We start from the raw sequence: 19,787 nt of genomic DNA on the forward strand, positions 1-19,787 counted from the left end.
AAGCTCAGTTAGAAGGCATCAGAGAGAGAGCAGGGACTGACCCACTCGAGAGCAAAATTGTGAGCATTTCTTGTAGTCATTTATTGCAAATGGGGCATTCCATCGGTTGACCTAGGCCCTGAAAATCGACCTCAAGATGCTGTTCTTCACAGATCACTTGAGATTTCTGGAGAAATTCCTGCTGAGGTGGTCAATCAGCTGATTCTTGGACCAGGTAGTGAGCGGCCATGGGGACAATGTCTTCCTTGATGCAAAATTACTTCATCGCTTCCTGATAGATCTGACTGGACTGAGCTCCTCCCTGCTTGTTCACATAATACATTGCTGTTGTATTGCTGGTAAATACATGAATGGACAAGCTCCTGATGTGAAGGAGAAAGGGTTGGCAAATGTAAATTGCTCAAAGCTTTAGAAAACTGACATGTAATATGATACGTAAAGAACAAAATTGTCAGACACATAGCTGAACATAATATGTTGAGGAATAGTCAACATGTTTTTTGTAAAGGGAAATCATGCCTCACCAATCTACTAGAATTCTTTGAGGGGGTCAACAAGCATGTGGACAAGGCTGGATCCAGTGGATATAGTGAATTTAGACTTTCAGAATGCCTTTGACAAGGTCCCTCACCAAAGGCTCTTAAGCAAAGTAAGCAGTCATGGGATAAGAGGGAAGGTTCTCTCATGGATTGGTGTTAACTGGTTAAATGATAGGAAACAAAGGGTAGAAATAAATGGTCAGTTTTCCGAATGCAGAGAGGTAAATAGTGGTGTCCCCCAGGGGTCTGTACTGGGCCCAGTCCTATTTAACATTCATAAATGATCTGGAAGAAGGGGTAAAACAGTGAGGTGGCAAAATGTGCAGATGATACAAAACTACTCACAATAGTTAAGTGCCAGGCAGACTGCGAAGAGCTACAAAAGGATCTCTCAAAATTGTGTGACTGGGCAACAAAATGGCAAATGAAATTCAATGTTGATAAATGCAAAGTGATGCACATTGGAAAACAATCTCTACTATACATATAAAATGATGGGGTCTAAATTAGCAGTTACCACTCAAGAAAGGTCTTGGAGTCATTGTGGATAGTTCTCTGAAAACATCCACTCAATGTGCAGTGGCAGTCAGAAAAGCTAACAGAATGTTGGGAATCATTAAGAAAGGGATAGATAATAAGACAGAAAATATCATATTGCCTCTGTATAAATCCATGGTACGCCCACATCTTGAATACTGCGTGCAGATTTGGTCACCCCATCTCAAAAAAGATACACTGGAAAAGATTCAGAAAAGAGCAACAAAAATGATTAGGGGTATGGAATGGCTTCCGTATGATGAGAGATTAATAAGACTGGGACTTTTCAGCTTGGAAAAGAGACAACTAAATGTGGGATATGATAGAGGTCTATAAAATCATGACTGGTGTGGAGAAAGTAAATAAGGAAATGTAGCGGGGTGGTCACCCGCTCCAGCCTTGACGGGCTTAAAACAGCCCATGAGAGGGCTGTGGCTGGGAGCAAGCAGTTCCCAGGATGATTGGGGAAGTAGGCTCAGCTATGGCCACACCCCAACCGGGGCTCAGCTGGCCCTGGCCCTTATAAGAGGGCAGTGGGCCAGGAGCTGACAAAGTCTCCTCTAGCTGTGGAGGGAGATGGGCCTGGCTATTAGGGAGCATACCTGGGTACCTGAGGTGAAGCAGGGCTGGGGAAGGCCAGAGAAGCTGGGAGACTCCAGACTGGAAAGCCCCCAGGCTGCAGGCCTGGCAGACGGCCTAGGACAGGTACTGGGGTTGCAGGGGGCAGCCCAAAGGTACGCAGAGGCAGCAGGTCCAAACCCCCCTTGCCTGTGATGATTGGCTTATACACTGCACTCTGCCTCAGTGTGCGGGAGCTCAATGGTGACTGGCAGTAGCCAAAGACTGAGGCGAAGTGGGGATAGCGGGTGGGGGTTCCCCGGGAGGGGAGACCCAGAGACTGTGGGGGTACTGCCAGGGGGCAGCACCCTGAATAGAAGGGGCACCGGGGTCTGGGAGGGACACGGGGCCAATGGCAAGCGGGACACCGGCCTGCAGAGGGCGCTCCAGAGGCTGGAAGAGCTAATTCCTTGAGAGACCAGCAGGAGGCGCCACAGGGGTGAGTCCCACACTGTGACATGAAGTGTTATTTACTCCTTCTCATAACACACGAACTAGGGGCCACCAAAGGAAATAGGCAGCAGGTTTAAAACAAACAAAAGAAGTATTTTCTCACACAATGCACAGTCAACCTGTGGAACTCTTTGCAGAGGATGTTGTGAAGGCCAAAACTATAAAAGGGTTCAGAAAAGAACTAGATAAATTCATAGAGGATAGGGTCCATCAATGGCTATTAGCCAGAATGGGCAGGGATGGTGTCTCTAGCCTCTGTTTCCAAGAAGCTGGAAATGGGCAACAGGGGATGGATCACTTGATGATTACCTGTTCGTTCCCTTTGGGGCACCTGGCACTGGCCACTGTCGGAAGACAGCATACTGGGCTAGACAGACCTTTGGTCTGACCCAGTATGGCTGTCCTTATGTCTCCTGTTCTGTCCACAAAGTTGGGCTCTCAGTGTCCCCAGATGTGTACATCAACCTATCAAGACAAATGTAACTATGGTTGTGTTTGGGGGCAGGGACGGGTGGAAATGAGCAAAATGTACAACTGCACAAATATTGCTCTGATCTGTCCACTGCTTTTGGCAGTCCTGGCATCCCTGAGGCACCCAAACTAGAATGGGCAAATAATGACAGTTTGGGCGTAAAACCAATTTTAATCTTCCCTGAAGAGTATGGAGCCAATCTTGCATGCCAAATGACATAAGTACAAAGGGCCATGTGGACAGCAACTTCAAAACATACTCAGAGTGTGGAGAAGGGGCAAGATTTTAGAACTAATGTGGATTTTAAATTTGTACAGGATGAGTCCCAGATGATCAAAGAGACATGGTATAAACTGGACACTACTAAGGACTTGGTCTTCTGATTTGCCCTGCATAAGCGAATAGTCCTGTTAAGGGAGACACTCCCTCCATCCTAAGATATGGCAGTAATGGCGGCATGCATTGGGTGAATATATGCAAGGCAGAGGATGGGCAAAAGGAGAGGACTGTGTATTGCTAATGTTGGTCTCCTACTACAAGTCTCAGCAACTTCCTGTGGCTGTGCCATATGGAAGTAGGTGTCCTGAAGACTGAGGGCAGCAAACCAGTCATCGTGATCTAACAAGGGGAGGGTCACTAGGGTGACCATATAAAACCTAATATACATGACGTACTCGTTGCCATTTCAAAGATCAAGTATGGGTTTTTGACCCCACCTTTCACTTGGGGGATCAGAAAGTACCAGGAATAAAATATCATCCCCTAATTTTTGAAGAAGGACTTCTTCTATGACCTTTGAAGTTCTTGATGAAGTAACAATTTTTGAGATGGATCCCTGAAAAGGGATGGGAGGAATTGGATAGTGTATCCTACTCTCAAAGTGCTTAAGACCCATTTGCCTCCAGTTATGGCTTCCCAATCATAGCAAAAGTGGGACAGTCTGTCCCCAGAGAAAAGGAATATGAGAGGAGATTGCTGGTGGCTAGAATGCTGTCCTTGAGGCAAAAGTCAAAAGGGCTTTTCGCCCAAAGCAGATTGAGGATGAGCTAGCTGGTTACAGGTGGAATCAGAGAACCACTTCCTCTGTTTATGCCTCCTCTTTGAAAAGGAATGCTGCCTAGAATACTGCTGGAAGTATTGAGCATATTGTTGCTGACCCCCTCGTTGCCCTCTCTGGATGGCTGGGGTATAGATCTCTCCTCCTCCCAAAACAGCTTAATGTAACACACTTTAAATAAGCGTTGAGTCTCACTGGTTTTCTCAGAAAACAGAAGCCACCTATCAAAGGGGAGGTCTTCTATATCATGTTGAACTTCAAGCGCTATGCTGGAGTTCTGTATTTAGGAGGCTCTTCTCATTGTTACAGCTGAGGCCATAATCCTGGAAGAAGCATCTGCTACATCAAGCGCCAGCTGGAGTGATGTCTTGGCTACTAGGTAGCCTTCTACCAGGAAAGCCTGACATTCCTCCCTCGCATCTTCCAGTTCCAGTTAATGTGTTCTAGTTCACAAAATCATACTTAGATAAAAGAGCCTCCTATTAGCTATGCGCATTTGGAGAGACAAGGTGGAATAAATCTGTCCATTAAATCCAGTCTCTTGGCCTTTTTCTCTTTGGGAATCAATTTGTACCTTCCCTGTTGTGTCCTCTTGTTTGTGGCAGTAACCACAAGGGAGTTTGGACCTGGGAGAGAGGAGAAATATTAAACGCCTTGAATGCGGACTTAGTACTGCTTGCCCACATGCTTAGTTAAGGGAACTAAGGAAGCTAGCATGTGCTGCAAGGTCTTCACTGGCTCCCAGAGAGGTTCATTTATAGGGAGGGCAATCCTCCCTGGGGCTGAGGACTGAAGAATGTCCAAAAGTTTGAGTATTCGCTTAGACAAACTAAGCCTGGATGCCCAAAGCTTCTGTAGCCATCCTCCTTAGGAGGTCTTAGTAAGACTTATAGTCTTCTGGAAATGGGGAAGATGAGTCTGGGACTATGGACTGATCCAATGAGGATGACGACAGATGTTGTATGAGTGGATCCTCCTATGGCAAGTCCTGTTCCTGTCACTTTGCTGTATCAAAAGCTTATCAGTCTGGTATTATCAGAACCAAAGAGGACAGTATATTTGTGTGGAAGTCATTGTAACTGTCAATATTGAATCATGAAAAGAAAAGGAGTACTTGTGGCACCTTAGAGACTAACTGTAGCTCACGAAAGCTTATGCTCAAATAAATTGGTTCGTCTGTAAGGTGCCAAAAGTACTCCTTTTCTTTTTGCGAATATTGAATCATGGTAATAACATTGTACTTGTAATAAAGTTGGATTTTCCTGGAACTTTTTATAAAAGTATCAGATGAAGGATGCAATTAGTAAGTGCCACATAAATACACTTCTCTCCATGCAAAAGGCCTCCATACACCCGTGAACATATCAGTCCAAATTCAGCCTTGTTATAAGTGGTTGTAACTCCTTCCACGACAATGAATGGAGTTATACCTCCTTACACAAAGGACTGGTTTAGGCCCATTAAGCCTGCATCTGAAATCCACATTTCATGAAAACTTGAATTTCTCTTAAGATTCATAGATGTTAAGGTCAGAAAGGACCATCATGATCATCTAGCCTGACCTACACAAACCACAGAACCTCGCTCAGTAATTTCTGCATCAAGCCTGTAACCTCTGTTTGAGCTAGAGTCTTAACTTGAGCACAATTATATTGTTGGTTAAATAAGAGGCAAGATCATTGTACTAAAGGACTCACCAAATAATGTCAAGATTAAGTGTATCTTATAAATAAGAGAGGCAGACCGAACAAAATAAGGCAGTCAAACCCCTGTTTTTCTCTGAAAAGAGATTTAAGACTGTCATGGGTGGCAAGAGATTTAAGGGTAACAGTGAAGAGCAAAATAGGTACCAGTTCAGTTTGTGATGCATCTAGTAGCAAAAGAGGTCGATGCAATTTTGGACAGCATATGCAGAGCCATCGTTGTCAGGAAGTAGAAAGTAATAGTCCCAGACTAAGATTTTCAAAGGAGCCTAAATTAGTTGGGTGCACAAGTGCCCATGAAATTCAGTGGCGACCTGATTTCTTCATCTCAGCCCTTGTCTATACAATGTTGTATAATAGCACCTGGAGTACTGTGTTCATTTCTGTACATCTCATTACTAGAAAGCCATTTACAAATTGAAGGGAACATAGGGAAAGCATCAAAAATGATCAGGGGCTAGAGATTTGTTTTAGGAGGAAAGATTAAGAGAGTCTACAGAGCAAAGTAGAGAGGAACATGCTAAGATTCTACAAATATCTGAGGGTGGAAGAGGAATTACTAGAATAGTAAAGGTGGGTAAAACTAGGGGCAATAGAACTAAATTAAGGTTAAATTTAGGCTGAATACCTGGACAAATTTCCTGACAGTAAATTCTACAGTGTTAGGTTATGCAATAGCCTCTTAAGTGAAGTGGTGGAAGTTCCACTACTTGAGACTGAATTGAACAATGCATAAAGGTGTATGTGAAAACAATCCTTCATTAAAAGAGATGACCTTCTGGATGTAATAGGTCTTTTCATTTCAAAGTTCTAAGATTTCAGTTTGACTCTAATAATGTTGAATTTTTCTTTACTTGTTGTTCTATTAAATGAAGCTCAGCTCTTGCCCTCTCCTCCATGCTCACTGTAATTCCATCTAACACTTGCAGGTTGGGCAATCGAAACACAAGCAGTGGACGGTGGGACATCTTGCGAGTAACCTGAGGAGAGACAATATAAGTTATACAAAAAATGGAATCCTGATCCAGAAGAAAAACCTGAGAATAACTTGCCTTAAGAATAAATATCTGAACGAAACCAGAGAGCTAAAAATGAATGGAGATGACAATGCTCTGTTCCTGTCCCAGGCAGTGTTATAGACAGGACATAAAAATTGATATTCTATAATTTAGCACAAAATAGGATTGAAAGAGGAAAGATAAATATATTATCTGAGGATCTGTAAATAGGGTTCTCCTGTTATTCCACCCTGTTAGTGTCTGAACCCTGCTGACAGATGCTAGCTGATGCTTGCTGATTTATGGTAGCAGGTGTACCTTGTTAACACCACCTTGGATATGAGAGGTGAGAGTGCCCCTCTGAATAAGGATTTTAGGGTTTGGAATTATGCAATTCTAAGGAAGGAACGCCAAGTCTGGAGAGAAAGTTTGGGTAGGAGTTGATGTTGCTTGGCTTCCTGCACTTCCTGTTGGGCTTTCTGCTCCTTCATAAATTGCACCCAGGTTTTTTCCTGCTTTTACTGGGCTATAGCATGAACTTGCTGGAGTTGATTCCGCTGGGTTTTCATCCATTTCAGAATCTCATTCATTTTCCCTTTTTACATTGCTCTAATACAGAAAGTTTGAAAAATCTCACAACTCCAGAAAACATATTTGAGGAAATGGCATTTCCATCCTGCTACAAAACACAGCCAGCACATTGTCTACAGGGTCAAATCTCACTTCTTTGAGGGGTTTCTCTCTATTAACAAGGTAACACAAACAAACAACAGTAGGTTCTACAGAAAATTTTTGCCACCGTTCCAGGTTCAAGCACCTGATCAAAATTCTGCAGGGCTCATTCTAATACCACTACTGTGGCTTTTACAGTTAGCACATTTAAAAAAAAAAAAAAAAAAAAAGGCAAATCATAATACCTTTCACTTTTTACAGTGTCTTTCATCCAAGGATCTCTCAAAGGGCTTTTGTAGGTATAAATATTTGTAGGGAGAGAAACTGAGGCAAAAAGAAATTAGAGGCCAAATTTTTAGCTCCTGACCTTAATTTGAGAGGTGCAAATAAATGTGTAAATAATTCTGTGCCTGAATTATCTGCATCCACAATTTAGATCATTTGGATGTCAAAGTGCTTTAAACTGCAGGTCTAAATAAACAGAAGTCCAAAAAATGGGCCTGAAATTATGTGTGTCCACAAATTTGCACTAGCAAAATCAAGGCATGGTTGAGGTCAAACTGAAAATTTCTCCCGAGAGATTTGCTCATGGTTACATAGTGGCATAGACCAGAATAGAACCCAGAGGTGAGAACTTTTAATGCTGTGCTATAAAAACTACCTGTAGTATGTCAGCGTTTTAATAGCAGATTCTGAATGGTCCAAAACAAGTGTAAAGAACAGCAGAGTACATTAGTAAATTAAGCTTTGGTGAAATCAAAACTCACTTCAGACTATCAGCAGTTGCTTGATGCAACACTCTAGCATTCACTCTGCCTTTCATGCCACTCCCACCAGACCTGCCCTTTAATGGCCTAAAGGAATCCTGTTTTTGGCAGTATTGTATGTTTCTCTAATCAATATTCTTATTTTTATATCTTAAAGGGTATAAAATAAAATATATTGGGGCAGATCCTCAGTTGGTGTAAATTGTCATAGCCCTATTGAAATCAATGGAGCAATAATAACTTTAACCAGCCAAGGAGCTGCAGTATAAAACTAATAACTTTTAAAAGCTCTAACACTGGAAAAATTGTGACTTACCTGTCACCTACAAGTGACCTTGCAGGCTACAGGCCTGGTTTTTGATAGGTGTAACTTTACCAGTAGTGTCTTTTGGTGTATAATTGGTTCCTGCTGATCAATATGAATTCTAAACTTTGTAAAAGGTAAATAACACATTCCTAAAATGCCCCTTGCATTGTTTATACCTACTGATAGTCTGTTCTGTTAACAGATTGCAGCTGATGCAGAAAGCTGCTATTACTGTTCTCCTGTGCCTGGTTTATTTAACTATATGATCCCATTTTCAAATGTCTTCCTTGGCTAGCAGAGAGGTTTCACACTGATTTTATACCATTGTAGCTTACCTACTAGTACTGGACCTAAACAGCAACCTGACTTGCTTTTTCTCTGTGTCCCAGGCTGATTTTGTTTTTAAAGGTCAAAGTCTGCAGATTTACTAACTGTAAAAATAAATGCAGACACATTTAGGACTCTCGCTTTTGTAATTTGATCCTGCGAGGTGCTGAGTATCTCCTGAGAAGCCTGACATTGTAAACTCCAATGATACCAAAGGGAGTTGCAGGTGCTGAGGATCAAGCCCTGGTATTTAGATCTACATTTATAGTTCCAAATTTGTTTTCCTATTAGAAAGTAAATATATTTCTGTTTTAAATTCACAACTGAAAAGGTTTTGTTTGACATTGCTTTTGAGTGTGCTAGTTATAAGGCAAATTACATCAGGCTGAGATCCTGCAATCCTTACTTAAGCATGTGGTCCCAGTCAGATCACTTCTGCCCCTTTAAAGTCAATCAGTATTTGACTGATTGGACCCACTCATGTCTGTAAGGGTTGGCAGGATCCATAGTTATATATGTGTAGGACCAAAGGCACAGGACTTTCCATGTGGAAATGGTTGAGGCAAGTTTTTCACTTCTATTTTATAATCTTATAAACTTTGTGTTCTCAAGGAGAGGAGAAGCCAAACAATTGTAACCAGAGACAAATTCAAACCTAAAAATCCTGATGGACGTCTCATGAAGGGCACTGCATAAATGAACATTACTACTATCAGGGAACATCTTCTTACAGTCTATAAAAAATGGTTCAGATCTCCTTTAACATTCTTTGATCTATTTCATAGACCTGACCTGTTGTGGATTAAAAAGACAGCTCACCACCACGCACTCACTTTCTGAATTTACCTTGCAGCACTGAAAAGCATAATATGTAAAAGAATGATTGCACTCAAATCACCCCTAGAACCAACCTGACAGGCACTAAGAGATGAATCAACATCCATATTATGGCTACAAAATGGTAAGTGACTGGAACTTAGTAGTTAATTAAGGAAAAATTCCCAATTATAATGAATTAGAAAGGTTAATTACCCACAACACAAACTTAAATATACATCTAGTTTACATGATCATACAAAGTAACATACTCACTGGATTTCCATATATCGAAAGCTCTTTAAGACTAGAAACAACTTCAAGTTTTTCCAGTTCAGACAATTCCTGTCACAAGTTAAAAAATAAGTTATTTGCTATCACATTTCAAAGCTTCTGAACCAAATTTATTTACTTTGGCCAAATGCAGGGGTCTTTACCCAGGCAAACCCACTGAAGGTAATGAGTTTTGTCTGAATAAGGATCTTAATATCTGGCCCATTGAATCTATAGTCTCAACACCAATATATTTTACCTGAATTTTATTAAATCCCAGGAAAAGTTTCTGTAATTTTACTAAAGGCTGTAAATTGTTCAGTTCTCGTAGTCGGTTTTCCTCTAGGTGAAGTGCCAAAAGGGAGGTCTGTCGAGCAAAGGAGCCCTCTGTAATTGTTTTGACACGATTATGATCCAATACCAACTCCTGCAGAAGCTGTAGACCTTCAAGTCCTTCGATTTGACTGATTTCATTACCTGATGAACCAAGATTATACGTGGGAAATGAGATGAAATACAGTTGGTATTCGATTGTAACACAAAACAACCTTTAACAAAAACAGCCTGTGGTAGAGAACTTCCCAGATTATCTATACGCTGTGTAAAAAGGCATTTCTTTTGATCCATTTTAATGCTTTTTGATCCACTGCCTTCCAATACCACAGAATGCCTCTTTGTTACTGTGTTACAGAAAAGGATGCATTTGAGTGCCCAATGGGCCTTCTCTATGCCATTACAGCTACTACAGTGTTGCGCCTTAAACTTTTCCCTTTGGGAAGTACTATCTTGCTTTATATTCCCCCGTGCTTCTAGAGATCTGAATGTCCAAAACTGCTTGGCTAATCTCCATTTAAAGCAATTTATCTTTCTAATTAATAGGCTGCTGAAGAAGACTAAGATCAAATCATTATTGCTGTTCAAATGCTGTAAAATAGCTGGATTTTAATGATACAGTATCATATATGTCAGGATCAATCTCTCAATTAATGGTTCCAATCTTACAAGTACTTACTACCATGAGTAGTCCCAATGATGTCCATGAAGCTAATCATTGCTGTAAGTGCTGTGGGCAAGATTCTCAACTGAGATCCAGCCCCAGTGGCATAATGGGGACATATTCTAGCCACAAATAGCCAGCAAGGAATTTCTTTGGCATAGGAGAATATCCCCTGGCATAAAACTGGCAGAGGTATCTTTCTGCACTAGCTGTCCCTTCTCTTTTCAGTGCAGGGATGTGTCAGGGTTGGGGAGGGATTATGAGAGAGTGTGGTGAGGGACACTATTCTATACCTAAACCAAGGGCATACATTAGAGCATCCCCATAGCTGAGTTGAGCTTGGCCCTGTGTTGGCCAGTGTTTGCAGGACTGGAATCAAATTAGCTTCCCTGTAAAACATTGTATGGGGGCTGCACAAATATAAACAAATGCTCTTATTACTTACCCTGTAGAAACAGCAATTTCAAATTTTTTAGTCTACTAAGTTGTAGATGGGCCAAGTTACTAATTCCATTGTAGCCCAAATGAAGAACTTCTAAACTTTGCATTATTGGGGGCAGATTTTCACCAAATCCTGCATCCCTAAAACAATTAAGCAAGTAGGAACATGAAGCCAGATAATTTCCAAACATTTTTCCTTGTAAACAGTAATTTAAGCATTTATCTCCAATTAACATCAGTTATAGACACTTTACTAACTCAACCAGGTTCAACAGAAATTATACCTGTCTATTACAGAAAGACTAAAAAGCACTGAAAAATCTAATTTTTGAAGTTTCAATAGCTTTATACAGACTTCTACGCTTACGGAAGGTAGGTCAGGTTTTACAGGATGCAGACCATGGAAATCAAACAAACATGGAAAACCACTCTTCTGCCCACAAAAGGCCTGAATACATACAATGGCAACAGCTGGAATTTGCTGTTTAATTTAGTAAAATATTTATGTAACCTTTGGCTGTATTCTCACAAGAGCCATGTGATGGTGTGGCAAAACCAAACAACAGCATGTAATTTCTGACTACTTTACTTATAAAAGCTTCATTTTTGTAACATATGACCATAATGAGGGAGTGTGGTATGATAGATTGAGAAAGGCATTGGCAGGAACTCTTGAGTTCTTATTTCAGCTTTGCCACTGCCTCTTGACCCAATCACAGTGGTAACTGAATGATTCCTGGAGGTCCAGAGCAACCTGAATTCTCATTAAACCACTAAAATTAGTGGTTGCTTAGGTGCAAGTGATCATGACTGGATTACACTGTTATGTGCAGAGTAAAGCTCAAACCAGTGCTATATATACACATATTACTTTAAAAAAGCCAATTTCACAAATCTAATAATTATAAACCAAATCAGCTGGAAGAGAGAATTTAAGCACTGACCAAGGACAGCAACTGTGCGTGGGTTGCAGAGAAGGCACGGGCACGTTAAAGGGACTTTTGGGTTGCTAGACTTAAGAACCTGAGGGGAAAAGGACACTGTCCAACTTACTTGGAGGTGGGTCTTTTGCTCATGGTTTATGTTTATGAACCCTAGTTGTGGTGTTTTCTCAAATTAATGCTGAGTTACTTCCCTCCTTTTATTAAAAGTTTTTGCTACCCTCAGACTCTGTGCTTGCTAGAGGGGAAGTATTGCCTCTCAGAGGCACCCAGGGGATGGTGTGCAATTGTCCCAGGTCACTGGGTGGGAGCTCGAGCCGGTTTTGTGTTTGTATTGTTGAAAAGGAACCCCTAGCTACTGAACCTGGCCCTTGTTGCAGCTGGCTCCACCTGGCAGAAGGGTTACATTTGCATAAGTGTCACTGAATTAAAAAGCTAGTTTTCTAGAATATTTCAAAGGCTAGTACTGAATACAAAGCAGTTACAAATTAAAACCTACATAAACGTACATTTATATCTACCCACTATGCAGTACAAACTGGTCAGCAATCTACTGCCACTGATGCACAACTTTCAGTACGAGACAGATCTGGTCAGTACATTTCAATTGAAATGCTTTTGTAAACACTTGTGAGACACTTATATTTAAGAATATGCAATATGAAACCATTAATGTTAGTATACTGCAAAATGTTGATATTTGCCATTTTTGCTGCATGCTGAACGGCTTACTCATTTCTGAAAAAAATAGTTGTCCATTCAAAACCAATAAAAATCTTATAATACATTGTCAATTGGCAGCTTTGATCAATAAAACATAACATTAAGGTGCTGAAATGTATAAAAACTGTAGTCATAGTCATAGTGCAGTGTTTCTGGAACTGTGCAAAGAATGACACCTCTCTCATTCTGGGTACCATTGTTTCACCTTGCCTACAAGCTTACACCACCACTTGACAGCTCCGCATCATACCTGACCCTAGTGTACATAAAATAAGCTTTCAAATAATACATGATGTGGATGTGTGTGGGGTAGGGTACAATAAACTCTGAAATTCTCCTTTTTGAAGAATTGTCACATGCCTATTTCAGCCAGTGCCCTTTTCCCCCAAAAGAACTAAAAAAAGAACACCACATGCTTTTGTACAGAAGCTTCCCATTCCCTACTAAATCTTACTGTTCCTTAAATTAGTCGTGTCCCCTAGAGAAGGAGAGTTTGGGACAAGAAATAAACACATACATATACTAACTGAACACAAAAAATGAGGGTAGGAAGAGCTGGACACACATTTGAGAAATACACATACACAACCAAATCTTACATTTCTCTGTGCTGCTCTGTCACTAATAATATTTCCTAAAAGCATGGAGGGAACTCTGGGTAGCAGCTTGGCAAGTCTTGTTTGATGGGATTGGACTGAAATTGGCTATAGACACTGTCAAAGTTGTAAAGACCTGACTGAATGAAACCTGACACGTTCCTGAAGTTTCAGTCCTGTTAGAATGCAAAAATAAGAAATGCAAACTGAAAGCTGATTTGAAAAAGTTCTTCAGGACATAAGCTGACCTAATGCATTGGTGCCAAAAGAAAGAAAAAAAATCGGTATGGATTCTGCTGCAGGGGATGAGAAAAAGAGCTCTTTTAGGAGATGAGATAGGAGAAGCGGTTATTGGCGGATAAAAGACTGCTCTGACTAGACACAATATTAAGAAGGAAGTTTGGATGAATATGCAAAAGCACTGCTTGACTCTATTATACAAATAGTAGCATGAATCAGTCACTAGGGCATGGAGCTCACTGATTCGAATAATTGGTTGTAACTGCTATCAGAATATTTGCATGTCTATAAGTAGCTGAGTTTTCACAGTTTTGGCTCAAAGAGGTGTACTATTACCTCAGTGTCAAGATTACAGTGATTCAATATTATAGCAGGACTTTATATAGCTTTTAAAGATTTCAAGTACCTAATGTCCCTGATAGGCCTGATTAGAGACCTATAAACATGCCACACCTGATCAAACCAGTGACCATGGACTCAGATAACTTGCCTGTGATCAATGTCAAATGCTTGAGAGGAAGGCAAACAAGCCCCATAATATATTGGTCCAGTTATGCAGTGCTGCACAAGGAGAGCGGGAGGAGAGAAGACTGGGATAATTAGTTTGACTTCCATGGGTACAGAAGCTGATGAGAGGCCCTCTGTCTGGTGGTTAGAGCAAGCAGCACTTACTTTCTATTCCTGGCTCTGCCAGAGATTCAGCGTGACCTTCACTCAACTTCTTGGTGCTTCAGTTTACCCATCTGAATCAGTGCACTCTAGGGTGTCTCTGAGCCACAGAGCTAAAGGGTCAGTGGCACAGCTGAAGGAGTAGCCACTGCTGTTGCAGACTGGGAGTAGCACACTTTTCCCTCCCAAAGAGAGTGGGGAGAGATGGCGCAACCCTACACTGCCAGTCCCCCTCCCATCCCAATGGGAAGAAGCGAGCCAAAGAGCCTAGGAGAGAGACCAGCTAGATACTCCCAATGATGTCAGCAGTGCCTGAGTTGGGGGCAAAAGGCCACCGGGCTTTCTTGCCAGAAGACAGCTCACGTTAGGTGGGGAGAAGAGAGCATCCCAAACTCATTGTCCTCCAGGGACTGCCTTTTTCAGCAAAAGGATGAAGGAATTACACAAGTTCATTTTAAAATGTGACAGTACCTGCTTACTTTTGAAGGTCCTTGCTGTCCATAGCCACTAGAGGTCACTTTCTGGTACAGCTGCTGTCTGTTTGTTAAGTGATTTTGAGGCTTTTGTCTGGGCAGTACTGATTCAATGTGATTGTAATTCAGACACAATATCTGCATAAAGCAAACCACATGAAATGAAACAGAACACTGCTCTGCTAATATAGTAGCAAAGGTGCCAGTTACAACATACCTCTAGTCTTTCAAATTCAGATAATGAGCTAATAAGAGATTGGCTGCTGAATCACTGGTATTTAGGGCTTCAAAAATTCTTGATGCAATAGATAGGCTAGTGGTCAATTTATTTCAACATATGGTTAAATAAGTGGTTTTTAGTCTTTTCGGGACTCATTTGTACCATATGAATACTGCTGACTGAAATAACTTTAGAAAGCTCTATTTAGTAAATTAGTACATAATATAAGTAATGTAATAAAAATTTCCCCTTGCTCTATTATAAAAGAAATCTGTCAGGCAGGAGTAAAGAGATTTAGAACTTTATATAAAGAGAGAAGATACTGTCACTATAAAAATAGGAAAGAAAAGCACAGAATGAGTGAGTAACTCACCTTGACATTAGGCAAGAAGATTAAACCACTGAAAGAGGTGAGATTGTTGTTCTGTAAATTCACATTACAAACATTTCTAAACTGGTCTGCTGGTACAAGATCCACAGTTCTGAATTGGATAAAGAAAATAATTACAGAAAAAGGTATCATGCGACACAGATTTCTCACCAGAAATCTAACACCTTCCTTTTACAGGAGCATCCTGATAAAACTCTACAATAAATACATTGTGCTGTTTTCTCAGATGTAGTAATACAGAGTTGATATAATTTCTATGTTAAAGGCAAAATCCACTTCACCCACATAAAGTCTGAGTATTTACACTTTAAGTGTGTGAAGTATGAGAGGTGAGGGCTTGAGGAGGTGAAATCTACCCTACTGAAGGTATGCTGCAGACTCCCATGGCAACCTCTCCAGCGTATGGGCTGAAATACTGGCTGAAGCCCCCTCCATGCTGTTTGCATGGGACAGTAGTGTCACAGGATCTGCATTTATATAGACAGTGGTTCCTCCCTCCAGTCCACATCCTCCCGACAGCCTGCTGAAGTGCTGTATAGATTGTGAAAGCATCCCAGCTGGATCACATGCCTAGTCTGGAGATGTCTGTTACGAGGCAGAGTCAACTGAGGAGAGAGCAGAAGAGGGACAGCTCCCAGATCAGAGAACACCATCACTTGAAAGGATTCCCTCACCTGCAGTGTTATAAATAAGCTATTTCAAGAAATTAGACCCCATGACATAATATCCCTCTACAGAAGCTGAAAGCTATACCATCAGAGATACACAAGAGGTATTTTAATATTGCCTAAAAACCTTTCATAACAGCCAACATCTTCAGAGATAGAATGTCTGTGGTGGAAGAGACTCAGTCTCACAGCAGCATTTAAACAGTCTGTCCCCATGTCTAAAATGGTCTCTTTCAAACACAAGTGTTGCACTGGTAAGAGTAGAGATTTGTTTATGAATATGGTCATGGGTATGGGCATGACCGTAGTGAAGTCAATGGGAGATTTGACGCTGGCATCAATGGCATCGGGTTATAAAAGATAAGACATCTTTACAGACTACAAAACGGAGGTAACTTTCATTGACAGATGTACAACTATGCATACCACAGAAATGCTTTCCAAAAAAATATAAATCACAAATCGATCATGGCAAACAGTCACAGCATACACTCTGCTGTAGAATATGTTGTGCTATAGTAGGGCAGAGTGTGCATGGTATACTAAGCAATTTCACACCATAAATACAAAGCCATAGAATCACAGAACTGGAAGAGACCTGGAGAGGTCATCCAGTCCAGTCCTCTGCAGTCATGGCAGGACTAAGTATTATCTAGACCATCCCTGACAGGTGTTTGCCTAATCTGCTCTTCAAAATCTCAAATGATAGAGATCCCACAACCTCCCTAGGCAGTTTATTTCAGTGCTTAACTACCCTGACAGTTAGGAACTTTTTCCTATGTCCAATCTAAACTGGCCTTGCTGCAAGTTAAGTCCATTGCTTCTTGTCCCATCCTCAGAGGTTAACAAGAACCTTTTGTCTCCCTCCTCCTTGTAACAAACTTTTATGTACTTGAAAACTGTTATAACATCCCCTCTCAGTCTTCTCTTTTCCAGACTAAACAAACACAATTTTTTCAGTCTTCCCTCATGGGTCATGTTTTCTAGACCTTTAATCATTTTTGTTTCTCCGCTCTGGACTCTCTCCAATTTGTCCACATCTTTCCTGAAATGTGGCACCCAAAATTGGACACAATACTCCAGTTGAGGCCATATCAGCACAGAGAAGAGCGGAAGAATTACTTCTCGTGTCTTCCTTACAGTACCCCTGCTAATACATCCCAGAATGATGTTTCCTTTTTTTGCAATGGTGATACACTGTTGACTTATATTTAGTTTGTGATCCCCAAATCCATTTCTGCAGTACTCCTTCCTAGGCAATCATTGCCCATTTTGTATGTATGCAACTGATAGTTCCTTCCTAAGTGAAGTACTTTGAATGCATCATTCTTGAATTTCATTCTGTTTACTTCAGACCGTTTCTCCAGATCATTTTGAATTATAATCCTATCTTCCAAAGCACCTGTGACCTCTCCCAGTTTAGTATCATCCACAAACTTTATAAGTGTCCTCTCAATGCCATTACCTAAATCATTGATGAAGACATTGAATAGAACCGGACCCAGAACAGATCCCTGCAGGACCCCACTTGATATGTCCTTCCAGCTTGACTGTGAACCACTCTCTGGGAACGGTTTTCCAATCAGTTATGCACCCATCTTATAGTAGCTTCATCTAGGTTGTATTTCCCTAGTTTGTTTATGAGAAGGTCATGCAAAAAACTAATTGCTCTTGATGATTTAGTGAGGTGTTTTAAGATCTAGGCTAGGGTGATATCAGCCAGATCTTTAATCAGGAAATAGTGGCAACCAAAAAGGAGGTTACTTATCTGTGACTGGAGGTTCTTTGAGATGCATGGTCCCTATTTGTATTCCAAATGTAGGTGCACATGCGTGCCATGCACCGGAGCTGGAAGGTTTCCTTAACAGTGTCTGTTGACCCACACATGTGTCATGTGTCCCCTCAAGCTACCAGCTGAGGTTATAGTAGGCCATGAGAGTCGATACCCCTCCAGTGACCCTCATACTGCTGAGTAATGCAGTCCGCAGCAGAGGGGTGGAGGATGGGTTTTGGAATATAAATAGGGACCACACATCTCAAAGAACCTCCAGTTACAGATAAGTAACCCCTCTTCTTCTTCAAATGATAATCCCTATATGTATTCCAAACATGGGTGCGTAGCGAGCAGTGTGGAGGTAGATGTGAGGAAGCAAGAGGAGTGCACTCTGTTGTATTACGTGGCCCAGAGTAGCATCCACAGCTGCCCCTTGGGTAGAGCCCTGTGCAGATACAATATTTATATCTGTAGATGTGGATATAAACTGGATATGCGCAGAGCTGCAGGGCTCTACCGGGAACTGAGCAGCGAAAGCAGCAACATGTTGGGCTGCCTCCTGCAGGAGCCGCAGCCCCGTGTGGGCAGCTCCTCCAGCATGGCTGTACCGCCCCTCCAGCCCCACCCACTTGGGCGGGCACCAGGCTCACCAGCAGCTGTCCCTGGTCACGCTAGTGTGTGCAAGTGGCTCACATGCCCCCGGACAGGACACGGAGACTGCTGTGACCCAATGAAGTTGATTGGGTCGGGACAAGCACAAATTTCTCCTCATTGATACAGACACCTAGAGAGGCCAGGAGAGCACAAAGAGGAAGGTTGGCCAAGGCAAGTTATTGTTGGGATACTACAATAAGGAGCCAGTTGTCCAGGTACGGGTACACCAAGAAGCCAAGGTGGTACATTTGTGGCTGCCACAATTGCGAAGACCTTCATGAAGACTTGCGGAGCCATCATGATGCCAAAAGGGAGGACTTTGAATTGGAAGTGGTGCTGTCCTACCTGGAAATGGAGAAATTTCTGGTGGGCTGGGTGGATGCTGATTTGGAAGGAGGTGTCCTTCATATCGAGCACTGCAAAGCAGGCCCCATGAGGGTGACAGCGGATAACAGATGCCAGTGTCACCGTACTGAACTTGGATTTCCTGATAAAGTTGTTTAGTAGCCAAAGTTCAAGAATGGATGCCCTCTGCCCTTCTTTGGGATGAGGAAGTACAAAGAGTAGAAAGCCTCTCCCCTCATAGGGAGGTGCCACTCTCTCGATGGTACCCTTTGCAAGAAGAGCATCTGCCACCTGTTGGAAAAGGTATTGATGGGAAGGGTCCGTTGGAGGCGTCTGGGGAGGAGGGTGGTACCGGGGAAAACAAAAACTTTATGGAGTACCTGTGATGGATAATCTCCAGTACCCAATGGTTCATGGTGATCTTCCCCCAATTGTGGGCAAATGGGACAAGACAGCCCCCAAAGATAACATGGGGCACCACGGGTGGCAACAGGGAGAGTTCAGAGCTCTCCACGGATGCATCAAAACTGTGTAGGTTGTTGGTGGGCAAGGGACAAGAAGGTGGCCATGAGTGACTGTTGCTGGGACTGGTGGCACCTACATGGGGTTTCCTGGTGTCACTGGTAGTAGGCTTGATAGGGCGCACAGGGGCAGGGGTGGAACTGTTGACTGCAATGCAGGGCCAGGGTATAGCTCCCTAGGGATTATAGCATGGCTTGGCAGTCTTTTAATGAGTAAAGAGACTAATTCATCTTGGAATAGAACAACTTGTCCTCATCAGAGGGGAGGTGTTCTATAGTGGTTTGGACCTTGGAGCCTGACGCCACTGGTGGAGGAGCCTGGGTCGAGTGGTACAAGGCTTGGAAGATGGAGAGATGGCTCCCAGTGCGGCCATGGAGTGGGAGTCTGGGGGTGCTGTGGCCCCCAGGGGTACGGTACCACACCGTCGCAGCCGAGTCATAAGCTGGAGGATGAGGCAGCCGTGGATGGGAGTCCACGAGAGAGAAGGGGGCTCCAGCTCAGAAAATCCCTCCAAGTCTGAAGAGCCCAGCAGCAGTGGAGCTAGTGGTACATGGTGCTTAGTCGGTAGGGGCTGGTCCAACAGGAGCAGTTCAT

The 19,787-nt window shown here is 42.3% G+C and overlaps 1 protein-coding gene across 3 annotated transcripts in view; it reads right to left on the bottom strand.

Moving 5' to 3' along the window:
* The window catches only part of LRRC9 (leucine rich repeat containing 9), an 83,396-nt gene that overhangs the window by 12,415 nt on the left and 51,194 nt on the right, over nucleotides 1–19,787 (bottom strand). For all 3 annotated transcript variants that reach the window (XM_084631510.1, XM_084631512.1, XM_084631511.1), the window contains exons 26-31: nucleotides 15,213–15,321; nucleotides 14,618–14,757; nucleotides 10,982–11,118; nucleotides 9,799–10,016; nucleotides 9,543–9,611; nucleotides 6,234–6,359 (exon numbers count right to left, since the gene is read on the bottom strand). In XM_084631510.1, the coding sequence (XP_084487636.1) occupies nucleotides 6,234–6,359; nucleotides 9,543–9,611; nucleotides 9,799–10,016; nucleotides 10,982–11,118; nucleotides 14,618–14,757; nucleotides 15,213–15,321 (799 nt within the window). The remainder of the gene's footprint in view (nucleotides 1–6,233; nucleotides 6,360–9,542; nucleotides 9,612–9,798; nucleotides 10,017–10,981; nucleotides 11,119–14,617; nucleotides 14,758–15,212; nucleotides 15,322–19,787) is intronic.

The sequence above is a fragment of the Lepidochelys olivacea genome, assembly GCF_965140295.1.
Source record: "Lepidochelys olivacea isolate rLepOli2 genome assembly, chromosome: 6".
Classification (NCBI taxonomy): domain Eukaryota; kingdom Metazoa; phylum Chordata; order Testudines; family Cheloniidae; genus Lepidochelys; species Lepidochelys olivacea.